This window comes from Artemia franciscana, chromosome 3, assembly GCF_032884065.1.
Source record: "Artemia franciscana chromosome 3, ASM3288406v1, whole genome shotgun sequence".
NCBI classification, from domain to species: Eukaryota; Metazoa; Arthropoda; class Branchiopoda; order Anostraca; family Artemiidae; genus Artemia; species Artemia franciscana.
The window spans coordinates 4,531,264-4,549,937 of NC_088865.1; the positions used below are offsets into that span (position 1 = coordinate 4,531,264).

The window sequence follows — 18,674 nt, forward strand, 5'->3', positions numbered from 1 at the left end:
TTCTATAAATCTGTAAACTAATTTGACGGGTTTCCCATCATAATCTTTACAATTTATGATACACAACAGTTATCCACCATTTTAATATGAGTGAATGCTTCAAACTTTAATGGAAACACAAATTGTTCGAAATGATCGCTTTGAAATTTCCTAACCTTTAGAAAAAAGCACATAATAAGACACATTATCGGCTTTCCATTTTTTCCTGCTAGCTTTGTTTTTGCAATTTTGATAATTTCATAGATGGTGGGTAAGAAGTGAAATTTTGAAAGTAAAGAACATGCTTAAGCTATAATTAAAACATCATCATAGCTACAAAAGGCTGTTCTATCGCTTAATTCTGAAAGGAGTAACCAGAAACTCTTACCCTTAATCCAAGGACTTCAAAGAGCTAAGTGAATCAAAACTCCAGGGCTATAGCCAAAACTGGGGCTAATAGATTTGTCTTTGAGGGTGGGTTCTGGGTTTATTAATTTATTAGCTTGATAAATTACGATTATCCGGTAAATTTTTGGTGGTTGGTCATATTAGACTAATTATCATACAGTTACAAATATCATGGTTATTTTTCTGACAATGCACTTCCTCTTTCCCCTTCTGATGGTCCCAGATATAGGCTAGCCCTAGGAATATATAAAATCTTAAAATAATAATGGTAAAACCTTAAACATAATGAAGACAAACCTTAAAGATAATTCTTACTTTATAGCCTAATATGACTATTTGGCTAGAGAACCAGGCTAACTGGAGAGAAAGAAACATGTATTTGCCTAGATATGACTAGCATGAGGAAAAAGTTTGTTTGTGATGAAAATGAACATTATATTTAGATTCAGGATGCAATTCTGGGCATATATTTGCACAATAAGGGGCTGTGGGTATATGCTCAGTAAATATAGCCTATAGGTTCTTCAGAAATTCACAAATTTCTTAGAAAAACTTCAAAAACAAGGAAAAAAGTAAAGACAAAAATTTTTCCTCTGCAAGATGTGTTAATTATCATTATTCTGCACATTATGGAGTAAGAATTGTTTTCAAGCATATTTCTTTATGTCCAGCTGGACTCCTAGGCTTATAATAACCTACTGGCTGGCTAATTTAAAGATTTGTATATATATATATATATATATATATATATATATATATATATATATATATATATAAATATATATATATATATCTATGTCTATATATATAAAAATAAGTTGTTTGTTTCTCAATTTACAGGTACACATGTTGTAACAATTGTGATATATTCTGAGAATAGATTGAAAATATGTAATTTGGACTATATGTCAGGGCTGCATACAAAATGTGTTAGCTATGGTTTTTTTGCATATCATGAAGTAAGAATTGTTTTCTTAAGAAAGGAAATATATAATTTTGGCTATTTATTTGCACATTTGGGGGGCTAGGGGCAAATCATAACAAAGCTGCATATACACTGGGAGAATAGATAGGAAATGTGTAATTTGGGCTATATATTTGCACATTAGGGGGGGGGGGGGTAAATTATAGCAAGGCTGTATACAAAATGTGTTAACTATGGTTATTCTACATATTATAAAGTACAAACTCTTTTCTTAACATGTTTCCTTCTCTCCAGGTAGCTATCTAGGCAAGTACCTGGAAATGTAATAAGAAAACAATTCTTACTTTTTATGTGCAAAATAATCATAGTTAACACATTTTGTATACAGCCTTGCTATAATTTACCCCCCCCCCCTAATGTGCAAATATATAGCCCAAATTACACATTTCCTATCTATTCTCCCAGTGTATATCAGTTGTTTCAACCTGTGTTTTGAATCAACTACATTTAAACAAAAACTAGAAAAATAAGTTATGGGTGGCAGAATGTATTGAAAAATATATAACTTGGGCTACATACTTGCACAATAGGGGGGGGGAGGTAAAGGATTGCAAGATTGCATGCAAAATGTGTTAACTATGGTTTATATGCATATTATGAAGTAAGAATTGTTTTCCTATCATGTTCCCTTCCATTATTATCCACTTTATAAAACTATACAAATAATATATTTTCTTCCAATTTTGAAATTAACCACAGGAAAAACTAAATTTTGTAGAATCAAGACTACAAAAATCCATTCAAACAGAGAAACTGGAGACTATTAGACCCTCAAGATCAAGGGGTGCATTGTCATTGTTTTGAAGGAAGGCTGCTAAACAAATTAAACTAGTGCTATTAGTTACCTTCCAGTACTAGTTTATAATCACTTCTCCTCAGAGGGATACCCTGTGAAATTTTGTGAATGACTTTTAAGAAATTAAGTAAATATTTAGATTAACAGAGTATTCAGATAGCTAAGAAACAATCTCACCTCCAGAATCAGAATTTTATCCTGAATCCAAATTTATTTAGATGCAGCTTATTGAGTAATGAAGGCTGACTCAGCTAAAAGTTTGATTGTGTTTATGTTGATAACCCACAATAGGCCTAATGTTTTTGACAAGGTTTCAATGCTTCTACTGCTGAAAAAATGCCAAAATTAGGAGATTAAATTGAGAAATGTGGCTTGGATTACAGATAGGTCACACAATGTTAGGATTGGTAAGGCTTTATTTAACCAGTTTAATGTTTTGAGTGGGGCTCCTCAGGGTAGTTGCTTGGGACCAGTTTTGTTTTGCAGGTTGATAAATGGTTTGCCTCAGGTAATTCAACAAAGTAAAACAAAAATGTTTGCAGACATTATAAAGCCTTAAAAGGACATGTATTCCCTAGATGGTGTGGCTCTTCTACATTAAATGAAGATTTAAATGTGTTGGTTAATTTGTGTAATTTAAATTCATGGTTTATCAATCAGGAAAATGCTATGTAGTGAATTATCTGATGAAGGCAGTAGCATCCTAGTATTCCATTGGTAATATAGTGATAAGTTTGGTTGATTCTATTAAGGAACTTGGTATTGCTAAGCTACCAAGATAATGCAAATAAGACTTTGTACTAGTGCTGCAAACTTTTTGCTAAATGAATGTGTCCCCTGAGCATCCAAAAATGTGCCGTTTTTAGCTAAGATAGATAAAAAATACTCTTTTTTAAGTGCCCTAATTGGTATTTTTTTTTGGGGGGGGGATCCTGTCCTCTTCCTAGAAGTTCAAAAATACATTTCCCTTCTCACTCTACATTTTATTCATCTCCTGGCCATAAAACAAAACAGGGTATACTGACTTAGCTGTATACAAAAACTATCTCCTTTTAATGAAATCTCTTGACTGCATTCAATTTCTACAATAATAAGATATGGTAACTCGTCTTTTGAAAAAAGCTTTTACTCCCTTGTGACCATCTAAAAGCAAACTGATTGACCTGCTCTCAAGGTAGCATCTATAGAATCACATCATTGTCTCCAGATTAGCTATTGGCAGGCTGAATTTCTCCAATGTTCTAATTTACATAAAGTAAGGTTTATTTTGTTTGTTACTACCAATTTGTAATCATTAAAAAATTGAGTGCTAATTATTGATTATCCCAATGTTACTTATAATTATCAATTTATTGTTCTTGCAGACTTAGAAGAAAAAGTCATAAGTTGAACTATTCAATGGATCTTCTAATTCAAGATTATTTGAAGATCTTTCATGAAATAGCATCATTGTTTCAATACAATGAACTGGAATCTAGTCTTCAAAAACAAGTCCAAAATATTCAAGATTTAAATGCTCAACTGTGTTCACTGAGAAGGCAAGTTGTTTTAAACTGCTTTTCTTAATCCATAATATTGTATCAAATAAAGAAAATATAGAAGATCAAGCTTTGCTGGGTTATGGGCATGGGTATGGTATAAGCAATGGGGAACTTGAAATATACTACAGACAGGCTATATTTTTGCATGCTTCTTGTAAAACTTTCTAGGTGTTCCAAACAGACTGGACTGGTTATTTAGTTCTACTTCTCTATTACCAACATTGATTATTATATATATTCTTCTTAATTTAAATTTTATAATGTGTTTTCTATGAGGTGGGGCTTGTGAGGTGTTTCAGGCAGGCCAAACTGGCTATTTAGGCCTACATCTCTGTTATCAGCATTGATTGTAATAAATATTCTTCTTAATATAAATTCTATGAGGTATGGCCTGTGAGGTGTTTTAAGCAGGACAAACTGGCTGTTTACTGCTCCATCACCATCATTGATGGTAATAAATATTCTTCTTAATTTAAATTCTTTAGATGTTTTCTATGAGGTGTTTCAAGCAGGCCAAACTGGCTATTTAGGTTAACTTCTCTTTCTCCATTATTGATTGTAATAAATAATCTCCTCAATTTAAATTCTCTTAGGTGTTTTCTATATTGTTTGGCTTTTGAGGTGTTTTCCAAGCAGGCCAAATTGGCTATTTAGGTCTACTTCTGTATTACTAGCATTAACTGTAATAAATATTCTTCTTAATTTAAATTCCGTAAGGTTTTTCTATGAGGTGTTGCTTGTGAGGTATTTCAAGTAGACCAAAATTGCTATTTAGGTCTACTTCTGTATTGCCAGCATGGATTGTAATAGATATTCTTCTTAATTTAAATTCTATTAGGTGTTTCCTATGAGGTGTGGCTTGTGAGGTTTTTCAGGCAGATCAAACTGGCTTTTTAGGTCTACTTCTTTATTGCTAGCATTGATTGTAATAAATAGTCTTGTTAATCCGAATTCTCTTAGGTGTTTTCTAGGAGTTGTGGCATGTGAGGTGTTTCAAGCAGGACAAACTGGCTATTTAGGTCTACTTCTGTATTACTAACATTGATTGCAATAAGTTTTCTTCTTAATTTAAATGTTTAATTTAGGTGTTTCAAGCAGGCCAAACGGGACATCCCCGGATGGTACCATCAAAAATCAAATCAACCATTTCCTGATCTGCCAGAGATGGCGAACATGCCTAAAAGACGTTCATAGTTTCCGAAGCGCCGACGTGGGTTCAGACTAGCCAACGTCTAGTCTGAATTCAATTTCAGTCACCACATTGAAATTGAAGCTGAAGTCTAATAATTGGAAGCTGAAGACGGACATACTCAGAAGCTTTGACATGGACAAACTAAGTGACAAGGGCTTCCCATATTCATTTGGCATCAAGGATATGGCCACCGATATCAGGATATCAGCTACACAGATATGGCCAAAGAAACCCTTGGAGTTAGAAAGCAGGCTAAGCAACAGTGGATATTTATTGAGACCTGGGATCTCATAGAAAATTGCAAGAAACTGAAGTCAAGCTCCCTTGGAGAAAATGGCCACTCAGAGGTGACTAAGTGCTTGGCCTATAAAGGGGTTGATAGAAATGTAAAGAAAAGTGCTAGCTCCGACAGACGGCAATACATGAGCGAAAAGGCCAGACAAGCCAAAGAAGCAGCAAGGCGTTGAGACACACAAACCGTTATTGCCTTACCAAAGAAATAGTAGGCAAGTCAAGTATCCAAGAATGACCGGTGAAAGATGAAAATGGAAGGCCCCTGACAGATCCGGAAGAGCAAAAGAAAAGGTGGGCGAGATATTTCAAGGCCTAGGGTAAATCGCCCAGCGCCAGGGGTCCCGCCAGATGTACCAAACCAGATATACCATTACTAGCATTGATTGTAATAAATATTCTTTTAATTTAATTTCTCTGAGGCATTTTCTTTGAGATGTGGATTTTGAGGTGTTTCATGCAAACCATCCTGGCTATTTAGGTCTATTTCTGTATTACTAGCATTGAGTGTAATAAATATTCTTCTTAATTTGAATTCTCTGAGGTGTTTTCTATGAGGTGTGGCTTGCAAGGTGTTCCAAGTAGGCTAAAGATGCTATTTATGTCTAATTCTCTATTACCAGGATTTATTGTAATAAATGTTCTTCTTAATTGCAATTCTACAAGGGTTTTCTATGAGATGTTGCTTGTGAGGTGCTTCAAGCACAGCCAAATTGGCTATTTATGTCTTTTTCTCTATTACCAATATTGGCTGTGATAAATATTCTTCTTAATTTAAATTCTAAAAGGCTAAGCACTAGTGGTGGGTGATATTGAATATTGATATCGATATATCGCACCAAACATAGATATCGAATATCGAGACGTAAATATCGATATCGAAAACGATTTTATATGGGCTTTATTTGGAATTTACTGGTGAACATCCAGCTTAAAAGATCAAACAGAGGAATTTTTTCGTAAATGGTCGAGAAGAAGAATGATGTATTCAACCCACTGACTCATCTATGCTGATACACAGCATGCACAGCTGTATTCAAAAGTTGTTGTATTTAGTGAGGACTCTCAAATGTTGCTGAGAACCTTTGGAAGTCTTGGCTAGATAAAACACCTTCTAGGCTTATAGGCCTTTTTCAGATCACACTTGTCTCTATTTCCATACTTCAATTCGCGTTTCAAGAGATTATATATTGCCCCTGACGATCTTCTCAAAGTTAAGAGTAAACTGGCAAGAGACATGGATTTGGCCTTACTGGAATCTGTATCAACAGGTGTAAGTACCCTGACAGACCCTGCAATTTGGCCACTACAGAATCAAGCCAGTTCGTGGAGATTACATGACTAAGTTTCAGTAATCAACGTAAGGCAAGCTTCGTCAGCTGCTGCATCTGTCACAGCTTTCCAGACTTTCAGTAGGGAGTCTTTAGCTCCAAGAAAAACTGATCCAGTCAAGGCATGGAAGTCTTGTAATATGGTCTCAGAGATACCTATATAAATTTGTCATAAAATTAATGGCCATGTCAGCCACCAATGCCCTTTCTGAGAGTGGATTCCAAGCCTGATCAGTTAATCATACAGCTTGTGGCAACAAACTGTAAGTAAGGAGCAGCTCGGCCAAATAACAACCGAAGCTGTAAAGCACGGAATTTTGATAAAGATAGGTACCTCAAGTGAATTGGTTTTTACGGCTACACCGGATATATAATATTCATTCAAGTCTCATGCATCCATCACAAGCCATTGAAGTATGAGAAAATTTTTTAACTTCTGAGAAAGGACGAAAACGCCCCTAAAAAGTCAAAGAATCTCAATAAAAATCGTACCATCAGATTTGGCATATCAGAGAACCTTACTGTAACGGTTTCTATCTTCCATCAGGAAAAATGTGAAATTTTGTAATTTTTGCCAGAAGAAAGATTTTTTGGTATTTTTTTTTTGTTATAGTGATCGAATCGAACCAATGGTCATATAAGATCGGGAAAGAGCTTGCTCAAACGAAAATGATAGTTCTAGTTCCCTGTTTTTTGACCAAAACGTTTGGGGGCAGCTAGATCCCCCTTCCACGCCCCTTATTTCCCAAAGTCATCTGATCAAAACTCCAAGACAGCCATATTGATCAGCATAGTTGGAAAGTCAAGTAATCATGCCTTTGGTGATGATGTGGCCCTGCAAGTCCTGGGGAAAAGGCTGTAAGTCATAAAATATGTCTAGTATCTTCATTTGGTATCTGTTTTTGGGAAGAAAAGACGTTTTTTGGGAGGTGAATTTTCTGCTGTGGGGGTTTTCATGAAGGGAGAAATTTCTGGGATGAACTTTCAAAGGGAAACCATACACGGGGGAATTCTTATACTAAATTCTTTTTATTTGACTTATTTTCTCTTTGCCAATTTAATTTTAAATGTGGCGATATACCGGGAAAAATGCCTAGGCAACATTTTCAAAAGAGTTGAAATTGTCTGTGCGAATTTTCTCGCTGGGGGGATTTTTTACGGGAGAGATTCTCTATGGGGGAATTTTAAGCGAGAGAAACTTTCCATTGAGAGGGGAGAATTTCCAGGAAACATTTTCAGCAAGGATGGAATTGTCTGGAGGAAGGGGGATCTTACTCGGGAAGAACTTTCCAAGGAGGAATTTTCTTGGGGGGAGGGATTTTCTATGGATAGAAAAGGCGGATTTTTTAGCATTATTTGAAAAACAATTTAATAAAAAAAAAATTTCAACTAAAAGTAAGGAGTAATATTTAAAGTTAAAATGGACCGAAACTGTCTCATGTATGAGGAGTTGGCTACTCCTCATGAGGAGTTGGCTCTTATACTATATAGTATGAGAGAATAGTATAAGGTGGATTTTGCTAAACACACTTGCTCTCAACCCTTTTTCTTCTATAATCTCAAATATCCTGGTAAGAATTTCTCAGTCAAAGTTCGCTTATAATTGTTGCTGTTATAGTTCATAAAGAGGAAGGCCTATACCCACGTAGTCGGCACATTGGTAAACATTGAGAGGAATTTGTGAGTAAACCAACATAATTTTTTTTATGTCTAAGCCATTAGATATACCATCTAGCCTAAGAGAGATAAGGTGTCTGATTCAAAGGTGATGATTTGATTGCTATTGGCTGTAGTATTTTATGCATCAAATTTATTCGCTACTAAATTCCTTCTCCAAGCTCTGAATCACACCAAAATTTCTTTGTTGAATAAAGAGTTGTTATATAGTGAAAAAAGAAATCACAAGTGCAACAGCACAAACACAGAAAAAAACACACCATAAAACCAAGTATAAAAAATATAAACTATAGAAAATAATAACTGTTAAATAATATATAAGATATAATAAATAATAGATAATATATACAAAAAAAATATTTAACATATAAACAAAACAAAAAGAAAGACGGAGAAAGGAAGACAGTCCTCCTACATTAGTAATCAAAATAGATCAGTACTTGAACGATGCCTTAACCCTACTCATCCATCCATTCACATAGTTGAAACAGCATAGCCATGCACAATCAACCGCAAAGAATAACCCATGGACAAGCAGTCGTGTCGTAAGAAAATATAAGTCGTCATATACCGAATATTCAAAACAATAAATAAGACAAATAGTTCAAAGGCGACCACCCAACGCAAGGGCTCATTAGGAGAATACGCGCTTGCCTATAGGGTGTTGGTACTTTAAATTCCCTACCCAGGCAAGTTGCGTGCCTACCATATGTTCCCTGTGGTATCCCCGTGCTTGGTATCGCCCCCAAAATATTAGGGATTCGGAATTTTTATTCTGAAAGAATTCTGAACTCTTCCTCTTGCTCCAGAACTGAGACGTCTACAGATATTTACCCCAGTGAAAATTTAATACCTTTTAGTTTGAACAAAACTCTAGAATATAATCATGTAGGTAGTAAACAACAACATAGATAAAATATAACCTAAAGCATAAACCTAAGCACTAGAAACAAGGAAATGTGGTTATTCTGTATTTATAAGCTTTGGTATTTTAGCTAACTAGTATTGCTGATGGGAAACCATGCATTGAGTTGATTTTGCTGAAAAAGTTCTTCATTAAAAAGTATCGAGGAAGGAGAGCAAGTAAGCATTAAGTTGCCCCCCCCCCCCCCCTTACGCATATGTCTAGTCTAAATCAGTATAAAATCATTGAAACATTTAAAGTAACAATAATAATAATCTAGCTGGAAATTAACGGCCAGAAGTTTGAAAGACTTTGGCTGTAAATCTTTAATAGAATTTAAATAAGCTTTCTTAGTGTATTTTTTTCTTTTAATCTTTGAATCTTTATTCTTTTTTTATGTGGTTTCTTTGCCTTACCCTCGCTTAATTTCATTCAGATTTATACTCAGATTGTGTTTTTCCTGTTTGCTCTCTCTCTCTCTCTCTCGTTCTGTCTCCATTGCTTTCTTTTTATGTCTATCTTTCCCTTGATCTACCTATCTGTTCCTTATTTTCTATTTCATATTAGAAGGCTGCATGTAGTTTTTTTTTTATCTTTTGACACGTCACAAGCTTCCGTGTCAGAAATTTGTTTCCCACTTTATTTTGTAGCTCTTTCAGTAAAGTAAATCGTTAATTTTCTGATTGAAATTTAGTTAAGTTGAACTCTAGTGAAGTTTTAGTTAGGTTGAAGTTGAATGTACAAAATCTCTTTAACAATTTGAAGTTTAGTTGCTCATTTGTTCTCTTTTTTATCTCTACCATTTTATCAAATTTCAGGGTTCCTGCTTCGAATCCACTTTTGAATAGTAAACCCCTCTTAAAATTTGCACTTGAAAAGAAGATTGCTTACTCACTTCAAGAAGATTTTGAAAAACTGAATAAATTAATGTAAGTGTGGTTTAACTCTTCATTGTGAATAGAAATATTGGGTAGTTGTAAATTATTATTGTTATTAGTGGACTTCTTGGTATGCTATGTGTCATAGCTTCTTATCAAGCAGTTCGTGGTAACGAACTGTAAGTAAGGAGCAACCCGGCTCAATAGTAACCGAAACTGTAAAAACGGAATTTTGGTACCAACAGATACACCAAAAGAATCGAATTTTTGTGCTAATTTTAAATATATAAGTTTCATCAAGTTTAGTCCTGCTCACCAAAAGTTACGAGCCTGTGAATAGTTGCCTGATTGTCGAAAAAGAGGGAAACATCCCCTAAAACTCATAGAATCTTAATGAAAATCATACTATCCCATTCAACATATCAGAATCCTACTGTAGAAGGTTCATTATTCTATCTGCAAAAACGTGAAATTTTGTGATTTTTGCTAGATTAAAGATCATGGATGCGTTTTTATTTGTTTGTTTTTTTCCCGGGGGAAAGCGTTTTGACCCAGTGGTCCTAGAATGTTGCGAGAGGGCTCATTAGAACAAAAATGAAAATTTCTAGTGCCCTTTTTAAGTGACCAAAAATTGGAGGGCAACTTGGCCCTCTCCAATGCAGATTTGTTTCTCAAAGTCACTGGATCAAATTTTAGATAGCCATTTCGTTCAGCATAGTCGAAAAATCCAATAATTATGTCTTTAAGGACGACTTAATCCTCACTTTCCTCAGGGGAAGGGCTGCAAGCTATGATTTTTGCCCATTGTTTCTATATATTATTGGTTATTGAGAAGTATACAGACGTTTTCAGCGGGGATTTTTCTGGTGGGGGTGGGTCGGGGAGAGAGTTATGTGGGGAATTATTTCATAGGGGAAGAGAAGTTTCCATGAAAGCAGTACCAGAGTTCCCAGCATTATATAAAAAACGATCAGAAATTAAATTTAAAAAAAACTAGTTTTTTCAACTGAAAATAAAGAACAACATCAAAACTTAAAACGAACAGGAATTGTTACTTATATGAGTGGGTTCGCCCCGTCTTCAATACTTCGCTCTATACGCTAAAGTTTTTAGTAGTTTCAAAAGAGCTATTTATTCTAATTAAACGGCCTTTGTGATTCAGGGGTTATTCTTAAAGAATTGGAAGAAAATTCAAACTTAAGCGTAAAGAGTGAGGTATTGACGAGGGGGTGAACCGCCTCTTACATAATAATAATTTCTGTTCGTTTTCAATTTTGATGTTGCTCCTTACTTTCAGTCGAGAACATAGTATTAAATGAGAATTAACTATGCATTAGACCATAGCATTAAAATATACTTAAGTTTTCTTATATTAAATAGTAAATGTATTAAATATATAAGATTGTGTAACTTCAAATTTACCCAGCTCAAACAATCAAATCTCATTTTCAGTGATCTTGGTACTATGAATAGGTGTGTTTTATTTTTTGTGCTTAGCATCCTTCTTCTCCTTATTGAGTTTAGTGTGGGGATGTTTTTTCAAACTTTCCTACATAAGAGACTTATATTAAGACGTGCTGAGATAAATCCTGTGATCGTCTCTCAAGGTGGTAATTATTGCCAACTCTCACCCTACACACCACTCCACTTTCAAACCTATCATTGATTAGATATAAGAAAAGTTAGTATCACATTATCAATCCAATAGTTAGTAGGTAATAGGTAATTAGTATAGTATATTAATTAGTAATATGGGAATAGGTAATTAGTAAAGTATATCAATTAGTAATATAGGAAAAGGTAATAGGTAATTAGTATCGAATAGTATAAGAATAAGAATAGGTAATTAGTATATAGGTAATAGATAATTAGTATAGTATATTAATAAGTAATTTAGGAATAGGTAATAAGTAATTAGTATAGAATAGTATAAGAATAAGCAATTAGCATATAGGTAATTGGTAATTAGTATAGTATATTAATTAGTAATATAAGAATAGGTAGTAGGTAATTAGTATAGAATAGTATAAGAACAGGTAATTAGTATATAGGTAATTAGTATGGTGCATTAATTAGTAATATAGGAATAAGTAATTAGTATAAAATAGTATAAAGATAGGTAATTAGTATATAGGTAATAGATAATTAGTATCATATAGAATAAGAATAGGTAGTTATTATATGGGTAATAGGTAATTAGTATAGAATAGTATAAGAATGAGAATAGGTACCTAGTATAAGAATTGGTAATTAGTGTATAGGTAATAGGTAATTAGTATAGGATATTATAAGAGTAGGTAATTAGTATATAGGTATTAGATGCTTAGAATAGTACATTAATTAGTAATATAGTATATAGGTATTAGATACTTAGCGTTGTATATTAATTAGTAATACAGGTATAGGTAATTAGTATAGAATAGTATAATAAAAAGAATAGATAATTAGTATATAGGTACTAGATAATTAGTTTTGCTTATTTGTTTTCATGCTTTAACTTGGCATCACAGACAAAACTGTAGCACTCCCTAAAAATCTTAGGCTTTCAAACACCCAGCTGAAACATCTTAGACAATTATAGTTTTCAGGCAGGAACAGGTTTAAGATGAGACCCGGAGGGGAAAAATGTTTTTAATTTTATGTCCTTGGTACATTAACTATTCCTAAAATATATGGATAAACCAAATAAACATGAAAACGGTAGTAGGACTAACACCCAACATAGTTTTCGCTTCAGACAATTATAGTTTTCAGGCATGAACAGGTTTAAGATGAAACCCAGAAGTAAAAAGTGTTTTTATTTTAATGTCCTTGGTACATTAACTACTCCTAAAATATATGGATAAACCAAATAAACATGAAAACGATAGTAGGACTAACACCCAACATAGTTTTCGCTTCAGACAATTATAGTTTTCAGGCATGAACAGGTTTAAGATGAAACCCGGAGGGAAAAAGTGTTTTTATTTTAATGTCCTTGGTACATTAACTATTCCTAAAGTATATGGACAAACCAAATAAAAATGAAAACGGTACTAGGACTAACACTCAACACAAAAACTTGGCCAATACTGAAATATAGTAAGTCACAAAATACAAAAACATTTATTTTGATGTACAATTAAATAAAATAATTTTATTAGAAGACCCAGCCAAGTATGCTCAAGATGTAGGGGAAAATGTTGAATTTAGAGAATCTGGTAGCTACTTTCATGGTTTAGCCCTTGCCTTTGTATACATTTGGACAAACTTATGTGGCTTGAATTCTTTGTGATCAGAGTAGTAATAAATTATGAAAATCTTCAAGATTTTAGAAGCGCCTTGGACCTGAGCCCCCCCCCCTGGTGTAAAACTAGACAATCTTATAGCTATTTTCATAGAAGACTTTAGGTTTAGCCCTCGCCTTTGTATACATTTGGACAAACTTATGCTGCTTGAATTCTTTGTGATCAGAGTAGTAATAAATTATGAAAGTCTTCAAGATTTTAGAAGCACCTTGGACCTTAGTGCCCCCCCCCCCCCTGGTGTAAAATTAGACAATCTTATAGCTATTTTCATAGAAGACTTTAGTTTTAGCTATTACATTTGTATATATTTGGACACACTTATGCGGCTTGAATTCTTTGCGATCAGAGTAGTAATAAAATATGAAAATATTCAATATTGTGGAAGCGCCTTGGACCTGAATCCCCCCCTCGTGGTTAGGGAAGTATATAAGAAATTCGTTCAGGCGAGGCAGAACTATAAACGTTAAAGAAAAATGGTCTGGTTGTGTTGAAACACAAAAAAAGCATGAGAATATTTTTGAAAATTCTTCGAAGTTTCAGTGAACAACTATATAAACAGAAGACTACTTTATATTCAAACTTCTTACTTTGAAGTATTAGTCTATATTTCAAACTATTAATGTTAATGAAAAATCTGAGTATAAGCAATAGTAAGTGGAGATTAGTAAGTAATTGCAAGTAATTAGGAAGAAAGTGACAAGTAAAAAATAACTGAAAACTAAGATAAGTAAAACTATAAACGATGGAAGTTTGAAAGCAATATGTAGGCTACATAAAAGAACCTTCGTTTAATGTTGGTTCATATCGTTTGACAATTATTTAGTTTATAGATTTAGTTTAGAGCTTTCTATTCCAAGTTATCAGCGTAAAAAAAGGCTTTGGGAAAAGAAGGGGAAAATCCCCCCCCGAAATTGTTTTATTTGGTTGAAAATATACCTCCGAAATTGACTTCTATGAGAACCGGTGAATAAGATTTTAGTCCACTATGTCAAACCATGTGTCAAACGAGCAGGAATTATTCTATGCATATTTAATTGAAACCTAAAATCAAATTTAAACCTAAAAACCTAAAACCTAAAATCAAATTTTAAATCAAATCAAATCAAGTTTTAGATAGAAATTTTAATCAAATTAGAAAATTTTTAATCAAATTAGAAATTTTTTTATCAAATTAGAAATTTTTTAATCAAATTAGAAATTTTAATCAAATTAAATCAAATTTTGATAAAATCAAAATTTAAAATTAAAAACCAAACCAAAAATAAAAATCAAACCTAAAACCTAAAATCAAATTTTAGTCCACTATGTCAAACGAGCAGGAATTATTCTATGCATATTTAATTGAAACCTAAAACAATCAACAATTACAATTAACAGTGAGGCAGAGCTTAAAATAGACAATAAAAATATCACAAAAAGATGGCATTGCTGCCACTCCAACCCCCGCTAGAGTGGAATTTGTGCTTTACTGAAATCAACATATATAATTGTTGCACAGTTTTTTTTCATCATTATACTTTAGCATAAATAGCGAGGTATTTAGGAGGAGATAAATACCTTGCTTTTTATGCTAAAGTATTCTTAGTAATTTCAACTATTTACTCTACGGCCTTTCTGATTCAGGGGTCATTCTTAAAGAATTGAGACAAAACTTCTGATTCAGGGGTCATTCTTAAAGAATTGAGACAAAATTTTAGTCCACTATGTCAAACGAGCAGGAATTATTCTATGCATATTTAATTGCAACCTAAAACAATCAAAAATTACAATTAACAGTGAGGCAGAACTTAAAATAGACAATAAAATATCACAAAAAGATGGCATTGCTGCCACTCCAACCCTCGCTAGAGTGGCATTTGTGCTTTACTGAAATCAACATATATAATTGTTGCACAGTTTTTTTTCATCATTATACTTTAGCATAAATAGCGAGGTATTTAGGAGGAGATAAATACCTTGCTTTTTATGCTAAAGTATTCTTAGTAATTTCAACTATTTACTCTACGGCCTTTCTGATTCAGGGGTCATTCTTAAAGAATTGAGACAAAACTTCTGATTCAGGGGTCATTCTTAAAGAATTGAGACAAAATTTTAGTCCACTATGTCAAACGAGCAGGAATTATTCTATGCATATTTAATTGAAACCTAAAACAATCAAAAATTACAATTAACAGTGAGGCAGAACTTAAAATAGACAATAAAATATCACAAAAAGATGGCATTGCTGCCACTCCAACCCTCGCTAGAGTGGCATTTGTGCTTTACTGAAATCAACATATATAATTGTTGCACAGTTTTTTTTCATCATTATACTTTAGCATAAATAGCGAGGTATTTAGGAGGAGATAAATACCTTGCTTTTTATGCTAAAGTATTCTTAGTAATTTCAACTATTTACTCTACGGCCTTTCTGATTCAGGGGTCATTCTTAAAGAATTGAGACAAAACTTCTGATTCAGGGGTCATTCTTAAAGAATTGAGACAAAATTTTAGTCCACTATGTCAAACGAGCAGGAATTATTCTATGCATATTTAATTGAAACCTAAAACAATCAAAAATTACAATTAACAGTGAGGCAGAACTTAAAATAGACAATAAAATATCACAAAAAGATGGCATTGCTGCCACTCCAACCCTCGCTAGAGTGGCATTTGTGCTTTACTGAAATCAACATATATAATTGTTGCACAGTTTTTTTTCATCATTATACTTTAGCATAAATAGCGAGGTATTTAGGAGGAGATAAATACCTTGCTTTTTATGCTAAAGTATTCTTAGTAATTTCAACTATTTACTCTACGGCCTTTCTGATTCAGGGGTCATTCTTAAAGAATTGAGACAAAACTTCTGATTCAGGGGTCATTCTTAAAGAATTGAGACAAAATTTTAGTCCACTATGTCAAACGAGCAGGAATTATTCTATGCATATTTAATTGAAACCTAAAACAATCAAAAATTACAATTAACAGTGAGGCAGAACTTAAAATAGACAATAAAATATCACAAAAAGATGGCATTGCTGCCACTCCAACCCCCGCTAGAGTGGCATTTGTGCTTTACTGAATTCAACATATATAATTCTTGCACAGTTTTTTTTCTTCATTATGAAAATTAAAAACTGCCCAATTTACTTAACTTTTTTATATTTTATTTTTGTAACGATCAACTTATTTATTAATGTTATTATATTTGTGGCGATTGATTTTGTTTCATTAGTGTATTAATGGCAATTGGTAATAAAATTTTTCTTACTTTTAAGTCACATAGAATATCAAGTGGCTAAATGTTACTTCCAGTTTAAGCTTTTTTTTTAGTTTTTAGTAAAAGAACAAACGACACTCTGGCCTGTCAGGGAGTTCCAGAGACGACAACACCACAAAGTCTTCTATGAAAAATATCTCGCATATTTTATTTATTTTTCTTTTTTGTTTCAGACTTCGTTTTCATCTAATTTTTCTTTATTGTAAATCCATTCCTTTCAAATTTATAGAAAACAAGCAATTATCTAGCCAAAAATTGTAACTCAAGCATTCTGTCTAGTAGGTCAAGATTTCGTTCATTAAATTTTATAGTTTAAATCAATAGTTTAAAAGTGTCTAAACCATCAGCTCTGTTTAGTCCTGAGTTAAAAGATTATGGACAGGCATTTGTTCCAGTTTGTAGAATAGCTTTAGTTAGTGTCCTATCCTGGTAGAGCATACCAGATAAGTGTGTCACAGTAACAAAAGAATAACAGAAAGTAACAAAAGTAACAAAAAGTAACAGAATAGTAACAAAAGATATACAAAAGAATAACATCGCTGCAGTTAAGGTAAGAAGCGAGGTTAGTCGTTGGTTCGGTGTGGAATGTTGAGTTTTGTAGGGTTATATTTGTCCCCTATTTATTAAACTATTTGGTAGCATTACTCCTAAAGAATACAGCAACGAAAGTGCGAGAAAATAGTATTAAATGAGCATTATTTATATATTAGAATATAACATTAAAACATACTTAAGTTTTCTTATATTAAATAGTAAATATATTAAATATTTAAGATTGTGTAACTTCAAATTTACCCAGCTCAAACGATCATTTTTCATTTTCAGTGATCTTGGTACTATGAATCGGTGTGTTTTATTCTTGTTTTTAGAAACCTTCTTTTCCTTGTTGAGTTCAGTGTGGGGATGTTTTTTCAAACTCTCCTACGTAAGAGACTTGTATTAAAATGTGCTGAGATAAATCCTGTTATTGTCTCTCAAGGTGGTAATTATTGCGAAGTCTCTCAGACCCTACACACCACTCCACTGTCAAAGCTTATTATTGATGAAAACTAAGAAAGTTACTATTACATTATTAATCCTTATCTAGCATATCAGCGCTACTAGCAATGGCTCAGAAGGATCTTTATTCTTATTTTTTATTTGTTCATTCATTCATATATTCTTAGCTAAATATAAGCTGTAATGTGGGTACGCTGCATTTCCATTAATTTCTTCTGCCAAGTCATGCCGTATAGGCTGTTTATTTTTCGCTTATTCACACGTACTATCCGCTGATATCGTCCTTTTGTCTATCTGTATGTGTTTGAGAGTCATCCAGTTCCTGCTTGGAGGCTACAACATAGGGGAACCCGGGGTTTGAAGGAATATTTCCCATCTCCGTTTTCGCTACCAGTTTTGTCTCCAAGGAAGCCTTTTCGGCCTCTCTTGTCATCTAAGATGTTCGAATAATCCTCCATCGCTTCTTTTTCTGTCTCCGCCATTTTTTTTGGAGACGGGAGGTTTGATTTTCTGCATTTTAACATATTTTTATTTTAGTGACGTATTTTTTAAACATTATACTTAATTATAACAGAAGATTATAAGATATGTCAAACACTATATAAAACTAAGAATATAAGTTTTGAAATTACAGTTTTCCAAAGTTGTTTAAATTTTTAAAAAATTTTTCAGTGATTTTCAATCAACACATTAAAAAGTATTGTAGATTTTGAAGAAGATATAAAGAAATTTGACCTTCAGGAAGAAGCAGACAATCATAAAACTATTCAAAATTTTTATGTTAAAACTGTAATTTGGTTTGTAGTGTAAGTATAATTTGTAATAAGTGTAATTTGGTTGTAACTATGTAGCAAACCTTATAAAAAACGATTCATCTTACAAAAAGGGACTTTCACACGGAAATTCTGCTAACTAGAACGGCAATATTTGACCATGGTTTTTCAATTTTCGATCTTACAAAATAAAAAAAAGCAAAAAAAAACCCCCTCTATATATGGAAAAGAAAAATTATATAGAAAATTAAAATCTGTTTTGATTTGGGCGATTATATTTACCAAACCTTTTAATAAAGTTGTAATTTTACGAAAAACAGATAATACAGTGAAGTTCTTTTAGTTTCAACGGAAAAATATTGATTTTGTTT

At 32.9% G+C, this 18,674-nt stretch overlaps 1 protein-coding gene across 3 annotated transcripts in view; it reads left to right on the forward strand.

Annotated features, from left to right (window-relative positions):
• The first annotated feature begins 264 nt into the window (after nucleotides 1-264).
• Nucleotides 265-18,674, forward strand: part of LOC136024786 (uncharacterized) — a 49,883-nt gene continuing 31,473 nt past the window's right edge. Inside the window, exons 1-3 of one of the 3 annotated variants that reach the window (XM_065700243.1) lie at nucleotides 265-390; nucleotides 3,533-3,706; nucleotides 9,923-10,033. In XM_065700243.1, the coding sequence (XP_065556315.1) occupies nucleotides 3,567-3,706; nucleotides 9,923-10,033 (251 nt within the window). In that variant the 5' untranslated portion in view covers nucleotides 265-390; nucleotides 3,533-3,566. Of the gene's footprint in view, nucleotides 454-3,532; nucleotides 3,707-9,922; nucleotides 10,034-18,674 lie in introns of all 3 variants that reach the window. The other 2 variants (XM_065700244.1, XM_065700242.1) reach the window with 2 other exon arrangements.